The sequence below is a fragment of the Ailuropoda melanoleuca genome, chromosome 4 (genome assembly GCF_002007445.2).
Source record: "Ailuropoda melanoleuca isolate Jingjing chromosome 4, ASM200744v2, whole genome shotgun sequence".
Taxonomy (NCBI): Eukaryota; Metazoa; Chordata; class Mammalia; order Carnivora; family Ursidae; genus Ailuropoda; species Ailuropoda melanoleuca.
This window is the reverse complement of record NC_048221.1, coordinates 136,151,253-136,175,253: the sequence shown is the minus strand read 5'-3', so window position 1 is coordinate 136,175,253 and position 24,001 is coordinate 136,151,253. Positions and strand designations below refer to the sequence as shown.

General features: G+C 52.0%; 1 protein-coding gene across 9 annotated transcripts in view; it reads left to right on the top strand.

The window, feature by feature from the left end:
- Positions 1 to 24,001, top strand: part of GREB1 (growth regulating estrogen receptor binding 1) — a 139,268-nt gene that overhangs the window by 103,612 nt on the left and 11,655 nt on the right. For 6 of the 9 annotated variants that reach the window (XM_034659896.1, XM_034659895.1, XM_034659893.1 and 3 more), the window contains 5 exons: positions 1,304 to 1,440; positions 6,414 to 6,753; positions 8,324 to 8,439; positions 9,895 to 10,094; positions 11,386 to 12,669. In XM_034659896.1, coding sequence (XP_034515787.1) covers positions 1,304 to 1,440; positions 6,414 to 6,753; positions 8,324 to 8,439; positions 9,895 to 10,094; positions 11,386 to 11,522 — 930 coding nt within the window. In that variant the 3' untranslated portion in view covers positions 11,523 to 12,669. Of the gene's footprint in view, positions 1 to 1,303; positions 1,441 to 3,915; positions 3,965 to 6,413; positions 6,754 to 8,323; positions 8,440 to 9,894; positions 10,095 to 11,385; positions 12,670 to 16,510; positions 17,140 to 19,247; positions 19,351 to 21,458; positions 21,618 to 22,556; positions 22,700 to 24,001 lie in introns of those variants that run through there. The other 3 variants (XM_002922741.4, XM_019803265.2, XM_019803264.2) reach the window with 3 other exon arrangements.

Here is a 24,001-nt window from a genome sequence, read left to right as displayed (position 1 = left end):
TCAAATTCTAGACTTCTTTGGGGTGTCCCAGAGTCATCTTAGGAACTTATAAAGATACTGATGCTTGGCTTTAGTCTAGCAGACTTGGAATCAGTGGTGCTGATACCAAGTGTTTCTGTAGCACTTTCGTAAGCTAGGGAGGCACTGTTCTGAGTGCTTTATCATATGAGCTCCTATAAGAGGCAGGGGCTAGGGTGATTTCTGATTTATGAAAGGAGAAAATGAGGCAGAGGACGGTTGAGCTACTTGCCTAAAGGACCACGCAGTCAGAGAGTGGTAGAGTCAGGCTATGACCCGTCTGGCTGGCTGTGACCCTCACACTTAACCATGGTGCTGTGAGGGCAGAGTTCATGGCTTTAATTTTATTAGCCTCTCCAACTCTGCTACACCCTGACACTTGAGAAACTGGGATGTTAGTTTGGGAAGAACGTTAGGTCAATGGGAGTGAAATTGATTAGATGAACGCATTTTTTCCTGCTGATTTTAATAGCAAGCTGAACGTAAGATAGTCGATTGGCCTATTCCTAAAACTAGCTTAAAATTGTTGGAAAGAAGCCGTTTTATCCAAGAAAGCTGTGGGTTTAAAAAACAAGGCTGATGTTCTTCTTGGCAAAGACACTAGGGTCCAATGAATGGGAACATCTTGACTGATCTGGAGGCACCATCCTTTAAGTATAGAGTGTGCTGTGCTCGGGGTCTGCCGAGGGAAGTAACACATGAAACGTCTGTGGGACTGTAGAGGCAACACAATTTATTTTTTTTTTTTTTAAAGATTTTATTTATTTATTTGACAGAGATAGAGACAGCCAGTGAGAGAGGGAACACAAGCAGGGGGAGTGGGAGAGGAAGAAGCAGGCTCACAGCAGAGGAGCCTGACGTGGGGCTTCGATCCCATAACGCTGGGATCACGCCCTGAGCCGAAGGCAGACGCTTAACCACTGTGCCACCCAGGCGCCCCAACACAATTTATTTTTATTTTTTAAAAAGATTTTATTTATTTGAGAGAGCGAGCATGCGGATGTGCGCGCACACGAGCTGGGTGAGGGGCAGAGGGAGAGCGAGAATCTCAAGCTGCGACGCGATGAGCGTGGAGGCTGACACAGAGCTCGATCTCGTGACCCTGAGATCATGCCCTGAGCCGAGATCAAGAGTCAGACGCTGAACTGACTGAGCCACCCAGGCGCCCCAAGTCAGCACAATTTACATCAAGATGCCTGTGCCGGCCATCTACGTGCCTAGCATGTGACTCTCTCCATCTCCACAAATACAGTGTTTGTGTGACTGATGTTCTTCTCTGTTTTAGGGGGTGGACTTATATCCTGAGAATAAGAAGTACTTTGGGCTGTCGGAGTTCATTGAGTCCACCCTTTCAGGACACAGCCTCCCCTTGCTCAGATATGACAGCTCCTTCGAGGCCATGGTCACCACATTAGGAAAAAGGTACACGTCTCTGTTGGAAGTCACTAAAATTGCTCAGGAGTCGAGTGTAAACTGAAGCGTGTGCAGCCAGAGAGTTCCAGGAAGGGGGCCACCTTCCTCCTTTCCTGGGTGACTCCGTCCCTCCACTAAAGGGATCCTGGTTTATTTCTTGCCCTGCCTATGGGGACAGTGATATCCGTCGTGCCATTGTTCTAGAACATTTTAGAGATGAGAATGAGCAGTAATAATGTTGGAATGTGGGAGGGTGTGTTTGAGACACGGGGAAGCCAAGAAAATGGGAGGAGGTAAGACACCAAAAGATTGAAAGGAAATGATAGTGACAATCCTAGTTGGCTCCATCCTCTCATGTCCCGTGTGTATCATCTGTCGAGGGCTTCTTTTGTGCTGTTCGCTGTTCCAAGTGCCTCACCATCTCTCTTAGCCAGTTGCTGCTATTATCTCCATTTTGCAGGTAAACTGAGGCTCAGAGAGACCCCCCCCCATGACTTCCCTGGGCCACACATCTGGCCAGGGATAGAACTGGCTGTGAGCCCAGCGTCAGCCGGATTCTATAGCTTGCCCTCTGATCTGTGCCAAAGCAGACCGCTGAGGCAGATTTTAATGCTGCCATTTTTCAGATGAGGAAACTGAGGCCCAGGGAGGTTAAGTGATTGCCAACATCCACCCAGTTCGTAGGTCATAAACCCAGGCCAAGTTTTACAGACTGGCTACTGCAAAACAGAATGAGTGGCTCTGCCCCCTTCCCTCATTGTGCCCCCTTCTCTCGTGCCAACAGAGGGGTTAAAGTAGACGTGGGCTTCTCAAGCTGTGTTCCACGCTGTATCGCGTGGGCTGGGTGCAAATAGCTCTTAGGCCAAAAGGGGTTCCGTGGTCAAATGTGTTTGAGAAACCTTACATTTAAGGTTTTCTTTTCCATGAGAGTTCCCCGAGCCTTCTGTTGCCACGCGTGCTGTCCTGCAGAGGCGGCTGGAATGTGCGGCATCTCCGGAGTGTGTCATGGGATCGGTGTTCCCCAGAATGCCCTTTGAGAAGCTCAGTCCCCTTCAGTGCTGGGATGCTGATGGACTTAGTCTGCTCTCCGCCTCCCACGTGGGCAGCTGAGCACTCATACACTTGCTAAGGGAAGGAGCCCCTCCTCTGCCGCTCGGCCCTGCTCTCCTCACGCAGCTCCTTCTGCTGGGTGCTTCGTGAGCTGACACTTTGGGCCCAGTGCTCTATGTTGATTGCCTACCACCTGCTCACAGCAGCACAGTGGCATAGGGACCATTATCCCCGTGTGGCAAAGGAAGGAATGGACAAAGGTTGGGTCCCCTGCCCTAGGTCACATGGGGGTTTGTAGTGAAGCCAGACCCAATCCTTGTCACTTGACTCCAAAACAGTAGAACCACTAAGCCATATGGAGCAAGGTCTCACGGCTAGAAGGCCAGACTGACCGCAGGACCATACATTCTGGCTTTACACCTAGTAAAATGTGAGTTTTAAGCTTTGGCAAATCACTGAACCTGTCTGAACTTCCGTACCTTCACCTGTGAACCAATCTACTTTTCTAGTGGCTTCTTATGAGTCTTTGATAAATGGGATGCCATGTAGACTCAGAAATAGTTGTGTGCTGAGAGCTCAGGCTCCAGAGTCACACTGCCTGGGTTCGAGTCCTGGGTCTGTCACTTAGCAGCTGGGAGACTTTAGGAACCTTTCTCAGTCGTCTGCGGGGAAAATGATGCCTACCACACAGGGATGTTATGATGATTAAATGAATTAATACGTATGAAACATGAAGAGCATGCCCGGTGCATGTTACATGCTCATGGTAGCTGCAGCCAGCACTGTCACGGCTTTGTCCCCACCATCATCACGGTCACCACCATGGCCACCATTGTCAGAACCAGCATCAGCACCACTGTTACTGTCACATCCCATTATCATGATTGCTACCATGGTCACAACCATTGTCATTATCACCATCACTGCTGTCACTGCCATTATGACCAAGGCCATGACCATCATCACCAAGACCATGACCATCATCATCATCACTGTCACCACCATCCACACCACTGTCACCGTCACTGTCCCATCATCACCATCATGTTCCACCTCTTCACTGTTGCCATGGCTGCCATTACCATCAGCACCATTACAGTCACCACGACTGCCACTGTCACCATCAGCCTTACCACTGTCCTCTTCCTTGCTCGCCTCTCTCCCCCTCTTCTAAACCAGAAGTGTTGCACAGAGATTAAGATTTACATTTCACTAAGTGAGAAGAGACTAGAAAACTCTGGAATGTTGAGTTATGGAGACTCATAGGACCGCCTAGGTATCATTTAACCCATCCACCTCACCCCATCTTATAATTGTGGGATTGAGGCCCAGAGAGGGGAAGTCATTTGCCCAAGGTCACACATCCCGTTTGTGGCAACCTGGATTAGAGCCAGGTTTGATGTTCTTTCCACCATGCCTTGCTGCCTTTCCTAGGAATCCTCTGTCTGGAAATCTCTTTTGAAACAGGCAACTTGGACAGAAGGCACTAAAGGTAAGAACACATTGGTTACTGCCTCTTGCCACCGTGTGCATGGCTAGCCTGTTGATTTGCCCTGTGTTGTACACAGACCCCAGCATATGGTTGGGAAGTCGGCTTGCAAGACCACAAACTCACCGGTACTTAAGAGATTTAGACATTTAGCAACTCCCCTTTTCCTTCCAGTATGTTCTCTGTGGAGCTTCCTTCCTGTAGGGCCAACCACAAAGGCTTAGGGGCAGGCGCATCCTACGTGTACCTACTGTTTCTGAGTCCATTTCTGTGTATTAATTGATTTTCTCCCTCCTCATTATGGGTTGTATTTCCTTCTTTAAATATCTGGTAATTTTTGAGAGGATTCCAGACATTGTGAATTTCGCCTTGATGGGGCTGGATATATTTGTATTCCTATAAATCATCTTCAGCTTTTTTCTGGGATATAATTAAGTTACTTGGAGACAGTTTAATCCTTTCAGGTCTTGCTTTAAGCTCTGTTAGGCAGGACCAAAGAAGTATTTAGTCCAGGGCTACCTTTGCCCACTACTAAGGCAAAACCCTCTAAAGATTCTATAATGTTCCGTGAATTCTGAGGTCTTCCATGCTGGTGTTGGGAACAGGAACTATTCTAAACCCTATGTGAGCTTGAGGCATGGTTCCCTTTAATTTTCTTGGATGGTTCTTTTCTTGGCCTTGAATAGTGCCCTCACCTAAATGCACTGATCACTAAGCTGACGACTTGGGGGACCCTCTGTAGCTCTCCTGCATTCTCTATTTCTGCAGCTTGTTCCTCTCTGGTACTTTCCCCTGTGAGCTCTTGCTAACTTGGTTTCCCTGGACTCCACTGCCTTTCCTCAAGTCAGGGAGACCACTGATGCTTTGCCTGGATTCCCCTTTCCTGAGCACATTCCAGAAACTTTTTCCAGTCAGAAGCTAGGGGCTCACCCAATTTGACTCCCATGTCTAAGGATCACTGTCTTCCACTTCCTGAAGCCCAATGTCTTGAAACACTGTTGTTTCAAATATTTGTCCGGCTTTTTGGTCATTTCAGATGGATAAATATGGTTCCTGTTCTGAGTCTGCTTGTCCTTTGAGCAGAATTGAATGCAGGCACTTCCCACCACATCAGAGATGGGGAGAAAGTATGCTTCCTCCCAAATGACACCCTGCCCTTCTTCATCCCCCTTCATCCCACCTTGCTCGGGGTGACAAGGGCCCCAGCAGGGGCAGCACTGTAGGGCAGGGAAGACCATGCATTTTCTGCCCTGCTCTGTTCTTCTTGGGCACTATGTGGCCAGTGCACCAGGGGCAGGGCAAAGCAGTCCTTGGACCGCTGAGTCCCCTTTGGGCCAGAATCTGCACATCAGTCACGTCTCCCTGAGACAGCAGGCACTTGGTAGTGGCAAGGTTGCCAAGCCAGCTCTCCAGTTTATAGAACCCATGACATAATTGAAATGCCAAGGACAAAGAATGAAGAAAAGGAACAGAATAATAGACGAGAGAAGACCTCAGAAACTCTGTGGAAGGTGACTGCTTGTCCTGATAGAACTCTCAGGGTGGCATGGCCATGGTAAGGGTCTGATCTTTGTAGGTCAAGAAACTTCTTTATCTTTGCTCCCAAAAGCCACTGCGTCGGGATACATTCCAGCGAAATAAACCGACAAGAGCATCGTGTGTAAAGCGGATGTCAATTTGTCTGTTCCGGCAGGGATGGGTTTTTCTGCTGGGGCTCTGGGTCTGTTTCTGATGTGAGAACCAGAAGAGCGCTAGCAGGGCATGTGGTCCTGGCGGGGTCATCACTTTTGTGTGAAAAGACATATGGTAACAGTTTCTGAAGCCCAAGCTAGGATTCTTGGTTTGACTGAGTATGTTCTGATTAAGAATTCATCTGTCAAATCACATTTAGTTACGTTTCTGATGGTTCATTGTCCTTGAAATGAATGCAGCGATGTGCCTTCAGGACGGTCGCCCTCCATCTGGGCAACGTGATAGCCGCGCGTCCGTGCTGATCGCTAGTGGTTCTATTTTCCGTGGGACCTGGGGGCAGATTACCTAACTGAAGGAGCTATAAATTAAGCTGATGATAGATGAAACAATCATTGATTTTATTTATGTCTCGTTCGTTCATTGCACAAATCTTTATTGAGCTGCTACTACGCTCCAGGTGCTGGAAAGCACAGAGAAACAGCAAATCCGTGCGCTTGTTTCCTAGCTGAAAGTGACAGAGCAGTTTGTGATTCGGCTTCTAAGGAAGGCTTCCCTTTCAGGTTAGAAACAAGCGGCTTCGAAAGGAAACAACCTGGTTGCAAGCTGGGAGCGCGTCGCTGTGCCCGCGTTGGCGGCTGTGTTGGGTCCCCTGTGTGCTGGGCTCAGGCCCTGTGCCGCCTCCCGGAGCGCTGCGGGCATCCGCGGGGTGGCCGGCAGCCCGGTCACGGCTCCGTGTCTCTGTTTGTTGCAGGTTCCCCCGCCTGCACAGCGCGGTGATCAGGACCTTTGTTCTCGTGCAGCACTACGCGGCCGCCATGATGGCCGTGAGCGGCCTGTCGCAGATGAAGGACTACACGTCGGTGGAGACGCTGGAGATCACCCAGAACCTCATCAACGCGCCCAAACAGTGTCCCTGCGGCCACGGGCTCATGGTCCTGCTGCGGGTGCCCTGCTCGCCGCTGGCGGCGGTGGCCTACGAGCGGCTGGCCCACGTGCGGGCGCGCCTGGCCCTGGAGGAGCACTTTGAGATCATCCTGGGCAACCCCAGCTCTGGCATCACTGTCGGGAAGCACTTCGTGAAGCAGCTCAAGGTGGGCACTGGGGGCAGGGACGGGAGGGGTGGAAGGAGCCTGGGAGAGTGGGGTGNGGGGGGGGCGGGGTGGCCGAGTGGGGGAGGGGTGACGGAGGTGACAAAAGCTTCAGGGTTGCTGTCCATCACGCCCCCTCCATGCGTAGCCACCCCTCTGGCCGCCTCTCTTGTCCTGGTCCCACAACTACAGTACCAAATTACTTATAAATATTGTTCCCCCCCACAAAACGCCTTGTCTTGCTCTTTTTTTTTCTTTAAGATTTTATTTATTTGAGAGAGAGGGAGCGAAAGAGAAAGAGAACGAGCAAGCACGAGTAAGGGGAGGGGCAGAGGGAGAAGCAGACTCCCCACTGAGCAGGGAGCCTGACACGGGACTCGATTGCAGGACCCTGGGATCATGACCTGAGCCAAAGACAGACACTTAAACGACTGAGCCACCCAGGTGCCCCCTGTCTTGCTCTTTTAAACTTCTGGGCTGCAGCATGCCTTTCCTTCTTCCTGGGAGTGCTTTTCTCTTCCTCCCTTATTTTTTTAATAATTTTTTTATTATAATATGTTAGGCACCATACAGTACATCCCTAGTTTTTGATGTAAAGTTCCATGATTCATTACTTGCGTATAACACCCAGTGCATCATGCTTAAAAAGTTAAAAATTGAGCTACCCTATGATCCAGCAATTGCACTACTGGGTATTTATCCCAAAGATACAGACATAATGAAGAGAAGGGCCATATGCACCCCAATGTTCATAGCCCCATTGTCCACAATAGCCAAATTGTGGAAGGAACCGAGATGCTCTTCAACAGATGACTGGATTAAGAAGTTGTGGTCCATATATACAAATGGAATATTACTCAGCCATCAAAAAGAACGATTTCTCAACATTTGCTGCAACATGGACGGGACTGGAGGAGACAATGCTAAGTGAATAAGTCAAGCAGAGAAAGACAATTATCATATGGTTTCTCTCTTCCTCCTGTAGTTAGCTTATCGGCCTGTAGAATTCAGCTCTGTGTCTTTCCCTTTTTCGGGAAGCTGCCCCTCCCTGCCCCCGGGGGCCTCCTCCGCACCAGGGGCTGGCGTGGGGCTCCCTGCCTGTCCTCTGGCTCTTTTCCCAGGCGGTGGAGGGCAGGGACCGCCCCCCCCAGCCCTCAGCCCCGCCCCCAGACTAGCACAGTGCCTGGCCCCCAGTTTCTCACTGAACCCACGGAGAGGTGAGAGAAAACTCGGGAGCGTTACAAAGAATCCTGAGAGAAGAGTTGGGCAGGAACCTTGAGGGAGAGGCAGGGTTAAGAAAGCACAGAAAAACCTTAGAAGCCACTGAGGTTTTGCACTTTGTTCCCGGGGCTCAGGCAGCAGTTAATGCGTGGACGGCTAGTACGGCTAGTACGTGCCAGCCAGTGTGGCTGGGAACCCAGCCGTGAAGCAGACGATGTGCTTATCTGTAGTGTGAAGAGCTGTCTTTTCACGGAACGCTTCAGTAGGGAGGAGGACGCTTTAGATCTGTCAGAGCTGGGCTAGTCCGAGAGTAGGGAGTCTCGCCACCTTACTGCTTTTTAATTATCCGCAGATGTGGCAGAAAATTGAGGATGCGGAGTGGAGGCCTCAGACCTACCTGGAGCTGGAGGGCCTGCCGTGTATCTTGATCTTCAGTGGGATGGACCCTCACGGGGAATCCTTACCGAGGTGAGGGGAGGGGGCTGTGTCCCTGGGGGTCGTGGAAGAGCCAGCTGCCTGTGCCCGCAGCTCTGGTGGTCAGGCCAGGCTCCTAGTGCCTGATGGCAGGTGGAGTCTTCACATTCAGAGTCGTCACAGATTTGTGTATTTATCATGACAGTTTTCCAGCCTGTGGCAGTGAGATGTGTCTGAGGTCTGGGCAGCCTTTCCCAATTCTCAGGCCCCATTTGGGCTCACGGAGGGTGGGATGGCTGTGGCTGGGCCCCACGAGTGGAGGTCAGTTTCTCCCGTGAGGATCACCATGTGCGTTGGGAATGGCTGTTCATTTAGGAAAGTATCCGATCTTCTTGGGGCTCAAGGCTCCATTTCTCCTGGGGTCTCACTGCCGTGATAGCAGGGCCCTCCTGGTGTAGGTGGTGTTCTGGGAAGCGGGGAGGTGGCTGACGGCACTTAGGAAGAGCCGGTTTCCACACACACAGCTGACTGTCTTGAAGGCTGTGTTCCATTGGAGCCCACAGCCACGGAGACGTCAGCTGCAAGCCTGCTCAGTGGCTCCTGTGGTCTCTAGGCAGTCACACGGACAGGTAGACACTCAGGACTGAAGGTCACTGGGCCTCCAGTAAGACTGGATGGGTGGCAACAGGTTAGCTCCTAAAGATTTACTCAATACCGTGGAAAAGAGCAGGAACCATGCACATCTTTCTTCCTATGGCAAACGGTAAGAGCTGAAATTTACTGAGTTCCTGTCATGTGCTGGCATTGTACTAGATTCTTCTCATGTGCTGTATTTCATTTTACTCTCACCATAACCCTGGGGGAAAGAAATATCGCAGTGGTCCCCCTTGATCAGTGAAGAAATGGGACTTACAGAGATTAAGCCTGGTGGACCATGGATTCCAGGCTGCCCAACTCCAAAGCTGGGGTTCCTTCCCCACGGCCACCCCACATTTACACGAGGGCTATTGCACGCGGCGTCCTTGGCTGGGTAAAGGTGACGTGATTGTCATGCTATCCCTAGCTTCTAGCACAGTCTTGGCCCACTATAAGTGCTGATTGAATAATTAAAATATTAAATGCATATAGTCCTCAAACAGTGCACTTAGATGGCTATTAATATTAATTCTCATCTTTTGGATGAAAATCTGAGCCTGTAAGAGGTTGCCCAGCTTGTGGAAGTTTCTGCCCTAGGAAGTGGCAGAGCTGGGGTTCAAGCCTGCTCTTCTTCTGGCCTGGAAACGCTTTTGATGACATGCAGGACAGGGCTGAATCCACAGCAGGTGCCCCAAGAGACTTAAACCGACTTGGTTGCCAAGGGCTCACCGTAATGCGGTCTGCTTTTCTGCTTGCACAAGTCCTAGGACCCTAAAGAGGCAGCAGGGGGCTGCTTCCGATCACCATTCCCCCGGCGCTGGGAGTGGTGCCTCTGTTGTAGAGGACACTGAATAGAAACCTTTTTCCCTCCAGGTCTCTGAGGTACTGCGACCTGCGTCTGATAAACTCCTCCTGCTTGGTGAGAACAGCGCTGGAGCAGGAGCTGGGCCTGGCTGCTTACTTTGTGAGCAACGAGGTTCCCTTGGAGAAGGGGGCCCGGCACGAGCCCTTGGAGAGCGATGCGGAAAAGCAGAGCAGCACGGACAACGAGGATGAGGAGCTGGTGACGGAAGGTGAGGGCTGGCAGGTCTGCCTCGCCTTCTCATCATGGGGGCAGCCGGCACTTCTGCAGACAGCGGGGGCCCTGGGGCCTGTCTCACGGTCAGCAGCTCCGATGAGCGCTGTCTAGATACGTCTTTGCAGGAAATGGCACACCCTTGTTGCACTCAGAGTTTGCTTCCCTCCCTGCCCCGCGTTTTTGGTGGTATGAGAAAATGGAAATCCCGATGGGTTCTTCCTAGCTCTAGAATTCTTAGAGAATAGGAAGGAAAATTGCGATTTCTCAGGACTCTGTTTCCTGCTCTGTTTGACTTGTCGGTGGCATTACTGCCCGGTGTAAGCTTTGCTCATTTATTTCCTCTGTGTGAATCAACAGGGTGGGTTTATTATGGAGATTAATGAGAAAAGGCCAGTTTTCACTCAAAGACATGAAAATCCAACACGATATTTTAATAGGACACATGTATCAGAGCAATGCAAGCATCTGACTGTTGTCAGTGGTGCAGCAAGAAAAAAGACAAAGCTATTTATACAAACATGTGAAGCATTTGTGGGGTGTGGTGTAGGGTCGGAAGTCTCGGTTTCTCTTCCCTCCGCATCTGCTGGCTGTGTGACTTGGGACACGTCGTGCTTCCTTTACTGGCCTCAGATTGCTCATCTGTAAGAGACTAAAGGCCCCCTGGACAGACTCCACTGGTGCCGGAGTGACCTTGCATGAACTGACTGTGACCCTGACTTTAAGATGCCTCAATCCCCCTGTTGCCGGTGGGGTGAATCCACACTCCTGGCGTTTTACTGCCTCTCCAGTCTCACTGTTCCTTCTTCTCACACTGTACCCCATGCTGTTGGTCACACTCAGCTCAGAGGCTTCCCTGGCTGTGCTCTGCTCTTGCCACTCTGGGCCACACAGAGGCTTTCCTGTGGCTTTGAGCTCCCCCTCCTCTGCGCTTTACCTGGAAACCCCTGCTGGCCCTTCAGGGCTCAGGTCGGGTCACTCCTTCCAGAAATGCCGTCTCCCTGTGCTGGACGGAGCCTGGCCCTCGGGCTCCTGGGTCTGTCTCTGAGAACTCCTTACACCAGTAGCTGCGGCTCAGGAAGGGTAGCCCTCATGAGCCGTGAGCGCCCCCTTCTGTCTCCTCGGGGCTCTCTCAGGGGCGGGTGCGTGCAGGATGGTGGCGGGGTGGGTGGATGCATGGGTACGTGGATGGATGCTAGGTGTGAACACACTTGGCAAACTCTGAAGTGCCGGGCGAACATACGAGATGATGATTATGAGGCATTTTCAGCGTGTGTGTCTTGAAACAGGCTCCACCTCAGAGAAGAGGAGCCCCGTGAAGAGGGCGAGGTCCCGCTCCCACGATTCGGCGTCTTCACCCCTCTCCTCTAAAGCGTCCAGTAAGTCTCCAGATGGGAAAGAGTGCACATCCGGATGTTTCTTTTGAGATTTCAGAGAATTGAAAAGAGATCTTTATTTTCACCTAGAACTGGAAAGAGAAGGGAATCTTTGAAGAACTGAACTTTCTTAGGGAGTAATTGTGTTTCTGGATTGGGGTCTGAGACGTGAGGAGTTTGGGCAGGACCTCGGAGTTGCTGGGAGAAGATCATGGACTCCTCTGTCCGCCTCAGTGGCCTTTGCTGGGTGGTGTCCCCTTGCTGCTCTCCATGCCGCTGTTGGTTTAAGGAATCAGTGTGCCCTCGGGGAGGAGAGGGGCTGGGATGAGGTGTTCTTGTCGAGTCTAAAGGCAGAGAGAAGTGGGCACGGATTCCCCTGGGGGAAAAGCAACAAAAGGCAGCAGGTGTTTCCTGAACCTCAGACCCAGACCGTAGGGAAATGTGGGTAAAATGCCCAGTCTTTGCCTAAGGGATGCTTGGTGTCTGGGAGCAGTCAGGACTGGCCCACAGGAAACAGTATCGCCTGTCTTCCTGTTGCAGCCATTACCGAGAACCCACTTTGTATCTGACTCAGGGCAGAAAGACAGGTTAGACACAGACACGCTCTCAGGGAGTTCATGGTTCCCCATCAGCCACGTGATCCTGCGATAGGGGCCACGTTACCGTTTATGCACACAGTCACACACATGAAGTGGGACAGTTACGTGTATGAAGAGGTAATTTTGCCTCAGGTGGGGGCAGATTTAGGGGTAAGGTGCGGTCCTTGCAGGTTTCAGAGAGCAGCTGGCCTTTGAGTCTCAGAGGAGAAGATACTCAGGAGGGAGGAGGCTCGGGCTTCAGAGGCGCGTGTGGCGCTTGGGCACAGGGAGTGGTCTCCCGGGCTGCAGCTCCGTGTGGGTGGGCACCTGGCTGTGGAGGTCGGGGCACCCCAGGGGATTTGGTTTCCTGTCTTCTGCCCCCTCCTCACGTGGCCCGTGGGTGACAATGAGCCAGGTCGAGGGGGTCTCCCTCAAAGTTGTGCACAGAGGGAGTCAGAACAGGGCCTCTTTCACATCGGCCAGCAGCCCTGTGGCACAAGGGAGACCTAGGCCTCGGCTTGGGTCGGTCAGAAAGGCCAAGTGCTGTAGCCTCTGGTGTCCTCTGCCCCAGACAGCATAGGGAGCTGGTGAATGGGCAGGTGAATGAATCTGTGCTATTCTGGATAGAGAGGAATGGTGCTTTGTTCTTCCCCAGTCCTGGTGGGACTGCTTTCTAGAAGGTTCTGGGGACATACCAGTCCATGCAGTGTCTTCAGGAATAGAATGTCAAGGTTAAGAGCCAGACTCTCTCCTTCTGGAGTTCTTTAGTTAGGTGAGGTGACTTTCTTAGGACTCCTCAGAATGTCCTGAGATCTTTAAGGGTCTCTGACAAGATGCTTCTCATAGCCTTGGCTGCCATACATTTCAGAGATGAGGGAATGGAGGCCCAGGGAGGTGAGACTTGGCCACAGCCACCCAAGTCAGGGTGGACCTGGGTGAGGCTGAGGCTCATCTTTATAGGCTGACAATTCCCCTGGATTCAACTGGGGACAGACCAGTTGAGTTCTGGGATGGACGGAGAGAAACGTCGGTGTGGGTGTCTGTNTGTACCCCATGCTGTTGGTCACACTCAGCTCAGAGGCTTCCCTGGCTGTGCTCTGCTCTTGCCACTCTGGGCCACACAGAGGCTTTCCTGTGGCTTTGAGCTCCCCCTCCTCTGCGCTTTACCTGGAAACCCCTGCTGGCCCTTCAGGGCTCAGGTCGGGTCACTCCTTCCAGAAATGCCGTCTCCCTGTGCTGGACGGAGCCTGGCCCTCGGGCTCCTGGGTCTGTCTCTGAGAACTCCTTACACCAGTAGCTGCGGCTCAGGAAGGGTAGCCCTCATGAGCCGTGAGCGCCCCCTTCTGTCTCCTCGGGGCTCTCTCAGGGGCGGGTGCGTGCAGGATGGTGGCGGGGTGGGTGGATGCATGGGTACGTGGATGGATGCTAGGTGTGAACACACTTGGCAAACTCTGAAGTGCCGGGCGAACATACGAGATGATGATTATGAGGCATTTTCAGCGTGTGTGTCTTGAAACAGGCTCCACCTCAGAGAAGAGGAGCCCCGTGAAGAGGGCGAGGTCCCGCTCCCACGATTCGGCGTCTTCACCCCTCTCCTCTAAAGCGTCCAGTAAGTCTCCAGATGGGAAAGAGTGCACATCCGGATGTTTCTTTTGAGATTTCAGAGAATTGAAAAGAGATCTTTATTTTCACCTAGAACTGGAAAGAGAAGGGAATCTTTGAAGAACTGAACTTTCTTAGGGAGTAATTGTGTTTCTGGATTGGGGTCTGAGACGTGAGGAGTTTGGGCAGGACCTCGGAGTTGCTGGGAGAAGATCATGGACTCCTCTGTCCGCCTCAGTGGCCTTTGCTGGGTGGTGTCCCCTTGCTGCTCTCCATGCCGCTGTTGGTTTAAGGAATCAGTGTGCCCTCGGGGAGGAGAGGGGCTGGGATGAGGTGTTCTTGTCGAGTCTAAAGGCAGAGAGAAGTGGGCACGGATTCCCCTGGGGGAAAAGCAACAAAAGGCAGCAGGTGTTTCCTGAACCTCAGACCCAGACCGTAGGGAAATGTGGGTAAAATGCCCAGTCTTTGCCTAAGGGATGCTTGGTGTCTGGGAGCAGTCAGGACTGGCCCACAGGAAACAGTATCGCCTGTCTTCCTGTTGCAGCCATTACCGAGAACCCACTTTGTATCTGACTCAGGGCAGAAAGACAGGTTAGACACAGACACGCTCTCAGGGAGTTCATGGTTCCCCATCAGCCACGTGATCCTGCGATAGGGGCCACGTTACCGTTTATGCACACAGTCACACACATGAAGTGGGACAGTTACGTGTATGAAGAGGTAATTTTGCCTCAGGTGGGGGCAGATTTAGGGGTAAGGTGCGGTCCTTGCAGGTTTCAGAGAGCAGCTGGCCTTTGAGTCTCAGAGGAGAAGATACTCAGGAGGGAGGAGGCTCGGGCTTCAGAGGCGCGTGTGGCGCTTGGGCACAGGGAGTGGTCTCCCGGGCTGCAGCTCCGTGTGGGTGGGCACCTGGCTGTGGAGGTCGGGGCACCCCAGGGGATTTGGTTTCCTGTCTTCTGCCCCCTCCTCACGTGGCCCGTGGGTGACAATGAGCCAGGTCGAGGGGGTCTCCCTCAAAGTTGTGCACAGAGGGAGTCAGAACAGGGCCTCTTTCACATCGGCCAGCAGCCCTGTGGCACAAGGGAGACCTAGGCCTCGGCTTGGGTCGGTCAGAAAGGCCAAGTGCTGTAGCCTCTGGTGTCCTCTGCCCCAGACAGCATAGGGAGCTGGTGAATGGGCAGGTGAATGAATCTGTGCTATTCTGGATAGAGAGGAATGGTGCTTTGTTCTTCCCCAGTCCTGGTGGGACTGCTTTCTAGAAGGTTCTGGGGACATACCAGTCCATGCAGTGTCTTCAGGAATAGAATGTCAAGGTTAAGAGCCAGACTCTCTCCTTCTGGAGTTCTTTAGTTAGGTGAGGTGACTTTCTTAGGACTCCTCAGAATGTCCTGAGATCTTTAAGGGTCTCTGACAAGATGCTTCTCATAGCCTTGGCTGCCATACATTTCAGAGATGAGGGAATGGAGGCCCAGGGAGGTGAGACTTGGCCACAGCCACCCAAGTCAGGGTGGGGACCTGGGTGAGGCTGAGGCTCATCTTTATAGGCTGACAATTCCCCTGGATTCAACTGGGGACAGACCAGTTGAGTTCTGGGATGGACGGAGAGAAACGTCGGTGTGGGTGTCTGTCCTCGGGGTCCTGCCAGGCTGGCCCTCACAACCCAGGGGAGCGGCTGAAGACATCAGGAGTCCCTTGATCTCAAGCTTTTGGAATCTCGTGCCTCTCTGATGTCCTTTAGGCCCATCTGTCCCCCTTGTCCCAGGCCAGTGCCCGGGCCCCTCGCAGCCTCCCCGTATCTGCTCTTCTGGCTCAGCATCGTTTCAAGTGCCTTGCCCGAGGGCGAGGTAGCTGAGCAGGAGCCTTCAGCAGAGCGGGACTGGCCAGTGCTGCATTTCCTCCTTCCGTGAGCCGTCTGGAAGGGCGCTAGATGCAGGCCGTGGAGCTGAGTGGGAGGGCCCTTGCTGGGGAGGTTGGATCCAGAGGGGAGGGTGCCTGAGCAGCGTGGTGCGTCGGGTGCAGGCTGAACCAAGTGCTGCAGGGTGGCAGGAAGGCCTGAGGAGAGCGGTACGTCAGTATCAGGCCTCCCTGGGTCTGTCTTCTCTCCACACCGTCTCCTGGGAAAGGACAGAGCTAAGACAACGATGCAGTGTCCTGTCTGCCCTGCTTTCTGCGGGGCCTGAGGTGTGCAGGGCTGCCGTGAGCTGGCCCGCAAGCCCCGGTGCATATGGCTGGGATGTTATAAGAGAGCAGGGTGCTGCCTGGAGTGACCCCGCTCACCAAGGTCTCAATGTGCACGTGGGGGAGGGGCAGAAGAGAGTCCCTGTTGGGATGGATGCCGTGTGTGCTGCGTTTCCTTTCCCGATCCTTCTAAAAGCTAGGTAATTCTAGTGTTTGGTTAAAGCCTATGGAGTCCTGCGAGTCTCGCTGGTGGCTTGAACTAGAAGCCGTCACTGCGCGGGTGACGGCAGAGGCGAGACGCGAGCTCCATGAGGGGCAGAAGGGAGAGGCGCTCCTGGGGGGGACCTGCATGGGGGGATGCGTGGAGCTTGAGCACTGAAGGCAGGGTGTTGTGGAACAGACTGGGTCGGGGGTTGCAACGGAGAGACTGTTGAGGCCGTGTGCAGGGTGCTGGGGTGGCTGTGGGGTGAGGTCACTCCAAGTGATGCCGGCTCTCTCTTCAGCAAGCCTTGGCTTTGTCACAAGACAAGAGGGTTTCTGTTTACCCAGAGGGGGGATTTTGTTCATGAAAGTTCCCAGTGATTGTCAAGGACAGGTAGTTTGTGTCACTGGAACAGGGACGGTGGGTGGTTTGGCAAGGGTCCTTCCTGGGACGTGACTGACAGGTGCACCCTCCCCAGGCTCGGCGCTGTGCGGTGAGTCCTTGGCTCAGCCCGGGGCACCCTCGCAGGGGGAGCGGGCCAGATCGCCACAACCCTGCGGCCCCTTGGAGGAGGGCAGGGCCCCCGGGGAAAGACAGAGGCCCCAAGCGAGTCGGGGGCCACCGTCGGTCATCAGCAGGCACAGCCCTGGGCTGGCCCCCCAGCCGGACTCTGGCCTAAGAGCCAGCCAGAAGAACATCCAGGTGTCGGTCACCGCGTCGTCCTCCCAGCTGTCCTCCTCGGGCTCCTCCTCCTCGTCCGTGGCCCCCGCGGCCGGCACGCTTGTCCTGCAGGCCTCCCAGTGCTCCATGACCAAGGCCTGCCGGCAGCCCCCCATCGTCTTCCTGCCCAAGCTGGTGTACGACATGGTCACGGCCACCGACAGCAGCGGCCTGCCCAAGGCCTCCTCGCTCCTGCCCTCGCACTCGGTCATGTGGGCCAGCTCCTTCCGCCCCCTGCTCAGCAAGATGATGACGTCCACGGAGCAGTCCCTCTACTACCGGCAGTGGACGGTGCCGCGGCCCAGCCACATGGACTACGGCAACCGCGCCGAGGGCCGCGTGGACAGCTTCCACCCGCGCAGGCTGTTGCTCAGCGGGCCCCCTCAGGTGGGTGCTGCCCTGCTGGGGTCTGGCTGCGTGGGTTTCTCGTGTTCACACCCCGGCAGACCCTCCAGTATGCGGGGGGTCAGAGGTCGGGACCTGCTTGCCGCCCACGGCTGGCTGACTTCCAGGCTTGGACCTCAGGTTCTTGCCTGGGTGATGTGGGGGCGGAGAGCATCTCTGTGGGTGCTTCTCCTTCAGACCCTAACTCTGCTCTTCCCACATTAGTTCATTTGGTCCCCATGGCCAGTCTGTGCCAGTTAGACCCCGCCCTGCCCGCCCTGGGTTCTGCACTGGAAGGTTTTGGTGAAACGTAAGGGGGAGGCAGGAGGCCTGTCCCTGTCCCAACCTCTCACTGCACTGTGTTTTCCTAACACCGGAAGACCGTTGCGGTTGTCAAAATGGCAGACATCTGCCAAGTGTTGGGACCCTGTGACGATGACCGTGTCACATCTTGGAAGGGGCTTTGTCAGAACAATGCAGAGGTAGGAGGGGGGCTCTGGAGTGGGCACGAATTCTGCCTCAGACAACACCTGGCACCCTGGGCAGGGTCCAGCCTTCCCTGTGCCTCAGTGTCCTCTCTAAGAACGAGGAAAAGAGTCGCACCTGAATCAGAGACGCGAGCGTTAAATGAGAGAAAAACCGCAGGGCACCTGGAGTACAGCCTGACCACAGAGAGCATGTGGGGTTAGTGACTTCTGTCTTCACCCCCATCAGTACCGTCCTGCCCCGTTTCAAGGTGTGCTGCCTTTGGACTCAGCCTGTTCATTTCGTTAAGTCTGCTCCAAGAAATACAAACCTGCAAAAATAGGTATAAGAATGCTCATTTTAGAAGTGTTTATGATAGTAAAAAACCAAACTGGAAGCATCTGAAGTTCCACTGGTCAAGGTTGGTTGAATAAATTTGGGCACAAGCGTATCACACAGTTCAGCCATAGGAAGTTGGAGAGAGATCTCTATACCGACGTTGAAAGTTCTCTAAGGTTTTAAATTGAAAAAATTGAAATTGAAATAATCAAGTTACAGAGTAATATATACACAGTGTAATATCAATTAGGAAAATAAGTATCAGTGTGTATGTATACATGTCTGTGTGTGAAAAAACAAAAAATCCCTAGCGGGATCGCCACTGAAGAGGACGTGAGCTTTGTAAACACTCGTCTTCATTGTCACTGTGTTTCTTGAATGTTTGAGGGAGCATATATTACCTTTTATAAAGTTGAAAAAGGGTATCCTGGTTTCTCCATACTGTCATGTTATTGGACGTTATTGTAAAAACTTTCACCCATTTGATAGGTAAAAAAAAAATAGTATATTATAGGCTAGGACACCATGAGTCTTAGTTCACTTTGGTCACAGGTGTTAAATGGGCAATAGCAATCAAATTATGCAAGATTCTTTTATTTATTTATTTATTTATTTTGAGAGAGAAAGAGCATGTGGCAGGGAGGGGCAGAGGGAGAGGTGGAGAGCACATCTCAAGCAGGCTTCATGCCCAGTGCAGGGCCTGATGTGGACCTTGATCTCTTGACCCTGAGATTATGGCCTGAACCGAAATCCAGAGCCGGACGCTTCACCGAATGAGCCATCCAGGCGCCCCTATACAAGATTCTTTTGAGACGTTATGCTTTATATGGGCAGTTCATTTTTTGAGGCAACCTTTCTTCAATTTGTGATTAAAGTCCTGTTTCTGACAGCTTAGAAAATGTGGTTAGGTGTCTGCCTTCGGCTCAGGTCATGACGCTGGGGTGTTGGGATAGAGTCCCACATTATGCTCCTTGCTCAGCGGGGAGCCTGCTTCTCCCGTTCCCTCTGCCTCTTGCTCTCCCTGCTTGTTCTTTCCCTCTCCCTCCCTCTCTCTGGCAAATAAATAAATAAAATTAAAAAAAATACAAAACGTGAAAGTCGAGATGCAGTGCCATGTTTTATAAGCAGGCGGGCCTGCTGCTCACGGCAGCCCCTCTNGCGCCCCCCCCCCCCCCCCGCCAGCTCTTTCTTTAATGAGGTGGGGTCTTTGCAAGAGATAGGACAGGAAGCAGGTCTGGTGCTCCAGCCAGTGCCTGCACGTAGACAGGAGGTACTGAGTGTTGACTCCAATTTTAATGTCTTCACAGATTGGGAAGACAGGTGCCTACCTGCAATTCCTCAGTATTTTGTCCAGAATGCTCATCCGACTGACGGAAGTGGACGTTTATGATGAAGAAGAGATCAATCTCCGTGAGTTATGCGTTGGTGACACGTGGGCGTGGAATCCTCTTTAATCCGTTTCCCTGATGACTTTGTGTCTTTTGCCCTCTAGTGGAATTCTCAGATTAGTGATCCCACTCATCCCAGGGGCCTTGAGGGGTGTGTTTCTCTCTCCCTTGTTTGCCATCGTTTTGCTCAAATATCAGAAGAGCGCCTGGAGGCCTTCGTGGAGATACAGTTACTACACTAAAAATAACCGCGGTTTACTGCGCATCTTCCAAGCGTCCAGCACTGTGCTGGATACTTTACATAAATTGCCATATTTAACTTTCTGCACATCCCAATGAGAATAATTGCTTATTTCCTGATAAGGAACATGCTCAGGGGCCCAGCTGGGAGACAGCAGAGCAAAACTGGATTTGATGGCCGCTTCTAGAAAGCAGGGCTGTCCAGCCGGGGAGGTTCCCGCTCAGGCAGCTGAGTGCATAGGTCCGTATCTTAGGGCAAAATGGAAGTATATGTGGGGAAAAGCCATTTCTCCTCCTTCAGGGAGCAGAACTTGCCCTGATTGAGGTACGACTCTCTCTGAACGTCTGTTTTGTGCTCCACAGCCGCCTCATATGTTCTTCCAGTGGCTCATCTACTTGAACTAGTCAATGAACCTGTTGCTTTGGGATTAAAATTTGTGTGAGGGGTCCTGTGTTGCAAAGAAAGGGAACCGGTACATTGCACTGGCATCTAAATAGCACTTCTTTTTTAAAAAATTTTTATTGTATACATGTACAGTGTACAACTTGATCTGATATACATATTATACCATGTGAAATCACCACTACAATCAAGCTAATTGGTATATTCGTAGTTCCCATGTTCATTGCAGTGTTATTCACCGTAGGCAAGATGCACAAACAACGGCATGTTGTCCGTTGATGGATAAATGTCCATCCGCAGATGGATGGATAAAGGAAAGTGTGGGCTCTGCGCACAATGGGATATCATTCAGCCTTAAAAGAGAAGAAAGTCCTGCCATTTGCAAACACTTCTTTAGAGGGTCTTGACTGTGTTTGAGCTTTGACTTGGAGAAAATTTGGAACCAAGGAAGCCCCTCCATCCCTTAGTCTTTCCTTTGAAGGATAGAGGAAGGAGGCTCTTTGTCCAAGCCCTGAGTGTTCACACCTCCCCCCTCACGGTTTGGAACTGAATTTCAGATGAAAATCAGCAGACCTGTTGAGTTTCCACGTCCTCACTTTCTTGGCTATCCCAATAACAAAGACAGGATTTGAACCCAGTTTGTTAAACTTCAAAGCCCATTTTCTCAGAAACTCTCCTATTGCCTTGGTTTGCTCTTTGGTAAAGCATGGATAATTGCTATTTTATGGGGTGTTGTGAAGACTAATGTAATATGCAGCACTGAGCACCTATTGCATACACAGTAAACCTGCCTCTCCCTCTTGTTTGTTTGTTTCTTCTCTTAGGGACACACACTCTGCCCCTGCGTACATACCATGGATATAAAAATCAGTATGTTATGTAATTTGAGTTGGACCGTCTAGCTTTTTTTACTTTTTTAGCCAACAAGCATTGAGCGAGCATTGTAAATAACACCAGTTATGATGTAAGATGTAAGAAAGAATTTCGGCCATGAGCGGTGTTGGCATTCAGAAGGGAGAAACCAACGGGCTTGAACACTTAGGCTTCCTAGAGGTTTAGTGATAGGAGTTGGCCTTATTGGCTGCATAGCGTTTAGGTGTCCGACAAGAACGAGAACTATGTTAGGTTCCACTGGTGGTGGGAACCAGTGTGCTGCATGTGGGGGATGGGCTGGGGGGAGCACAGAGCAGGCAGTAGTATATTGGGAGGAGCTCAAGTCCGCGTGGGAACCAGAAATGCAAACCCATCCCACAGGGAACACGGCACAGGCCATAGATGAGAGGCAGTCCCGAAGGCACCTCTTGGTGCTTTAGAACAGTCCTGAAGATGTGATATGTTCCAGGAGCCTTCAAGACACAGTAGCATTCTCTGGTAACCCATAGACTCAGCGGCCGTTCTACCGCAAGCATCGCCCTTGTACACATTTAAAAATCAGTCATTCTCACTTCCTAGTTTGTCACCTGTCTGTGTCTCTACCAATCTTACAGATCTCAGAGAGGAATCAGATTGGCATTACCTCCAGCTCAGCGACCCCTGGCCAGACCTGGAGCTGTTCAAGAAGTTGCCTTTCGACTACATTATTCATGACCCGAAGTATGAAGACGCCAGTCTGATTTGTTCCCATCTTCAGAGCATAAAGAGTGAAGGTCAGCCTTAGAAATGTCTTGCTCCGCCTTCCTCCAGAGTATGTAGGAAGAGCCTCTTAAAGGGCTGCGCTGCACTGTGCTGACGATGAGCTCAGTTGTCTGGTGGTGGGAAATAACCAGCGGTGCCTAGGAGAGAACTAAGGCTACTGCCTCAGTGGACAGGACGGGCTCTTCCTGAGAAGGCAAGCTGGTGGGTCCACGCGTGCGGACGGGGATGAGCGTGCCCCTGGGGGTGTGTCGTGGCCAGAGTATCTTCAAGGTTCTGGCTAGTAGGGGGTACGAGACACGGACGTTAATGTACGAATGAAACGCACATATTTCCCTCTCTACCCTCAGTGTCTTGTTTCCCCTTCTCCTTCAGGGACCACAGACTTTCAAGGTATTAGGACCCTGCAGGGTGTCAGGGTCACCGTCAGGAAACGTCAGATATTAGTGGGCTAGTGTGATTTTAAGCACAGACTAGGAAAGTTGGATGGGTGGAAAGGCAAGGAGGATACTCACCAGTCTCCATGTCAAACCACGAATTCAGTCTTCTATCTGAAGCATTTTCACTGACCATTCCTTCACATATACTGGTCTCTAACCCAGGTTTAGGGTTAAAATCTTAATCTTGCTAAGTCATTTGGCAAACCAGAGGCTATTCCTCTGCAATACGGCATGTCCGTATGAAGTTAGCAATCCATTTGCGTCGTCCTGGAGTGAATCCATGAATCTGTGTTTATGTTTGTAGGTCCGTTTAGTAAGGCCCCTTGTGAACACAGTCTGTTAGTTTCTCCTGCTGAGTCTCTGCTGTTTCTGACCAGCTGAGTCACCCCGGGGCCCAGGCAGGCACAGTCACACGAAATCCTGTGACAGCATCTCAGTCCATTGCGATGTGAACAGGCAGCGGAGGGCCTGCATGTTCTGCCTTCTGCTCTGTGATGCTGGCGTTTCCTGCAGACAGGGGGATGTCCCGGAAGCCCGAGGAGCTCTACGTGCGGCGTCAGATGGCGCGCATGAGGCTGTCCAAGTACGCGGCGTACAACACGTACCACCACTGCGAGCAGTGCCACCAATACATGGGCTTCCACCCCCGCTACCAGGTAGGCCACGGCACGGGGCTCGTCTCCAGGAGCCCTGCGGGCAGCTCTCCCGCATGGTTCATTTTGGCCGACACTATTGGTTCTCTGTTCTCCTGATGTTTTCAGGTTTCATCCCAGAGCAGGACATGGAAAGTTCTAGAAGCCTTTGCTTCCGGGTCTACTTGTATCTCCATTTCTCTTGCGTAATCTGCAAAGTTATCGCTGACACCACAGAAATAATGATCCTCCTGGAATCACACATTTACTAGCAGTGCAGTTAACTGTGCGTGTCTTCATTTTCTTTATGTTCAAGCAATTTCCAGACTGATTTCTATGCAGCAGACACTGAGTGCTGATGTCCCAGTCATAGAGATGAATAAACTCTGTCCCCATGGTCAAGACTCAGTCTGGGGACAGAGATGAACGCGCACAAAACCTCAGAGCAGTGAAGCGCTAGCAGGAAGGGCAGTGCAGTTACGCATAGAAATCATGTAGGGGGGGCGCCTGGGTGGCACAGCGGTTAAGTGTCTGCCTTGGGCTCAGGGCGTGATCCCGGCGTTCTGGGATTGAGCCCCATGTCAGGCTCCTCCGCCATGAGCCTGCTTCTTCCTCTCCCACTCCCCCTGCTTGTGTTCCCTCTCTCGCTGGCTGTCTCTATCTCTGTCAAATAAATAAATAAAATCTAAAAAAAAAAAAAAAAAGAAATCATGTAGGGAAGGAGAGCTCGCACTTATGGAGCACCTACTGCATGCCAGGCAATGTGCTAGGCACTTTTGATAGGTCAGTACTTCCTCTAACCTTTTCACGTAATAGGAAATGACACTTACTTCAGACACTGGGGTAAATGGATAAGGCTACTGACCCCAGGCTCTGGCTGTCCCAGGTCTGGCTGGTCACCTGGAGGGGTCAGTGTTCAAGCCACATCTGTCATCCATGCAACATGCACCGGAGAGGAAACTGTCCTGTCTGGTTTCTTACTTAATTCTCAATAAAACCCCGCAAGGCAATAACATTATCCCCATTTTATATATGAAGATACTATCTTGGGCGGGGAGCGGAGGAGAGGGTTTTGAAGAATCAATAAGGATTTGCCAAGGGACCGAGGCAGACAGGAGAGGGAGCCGTGTCTGCGCTAGAGAGGAGACATGGGGTCTCTCTGGGAGAGTTAGAAGTGAGTTTAGTCGGGCATCGCTGGACCCTAAAGTGCAAGGGGTAAGTGGTCCCAGGAGAGGACACTGGGAAGATGGGGCAGAGAGCATGCCACAAAAGGCATCAGGTTCAGTCAGAGAAGGACAAATGCCATAAGATTTCACTCCTATCTGG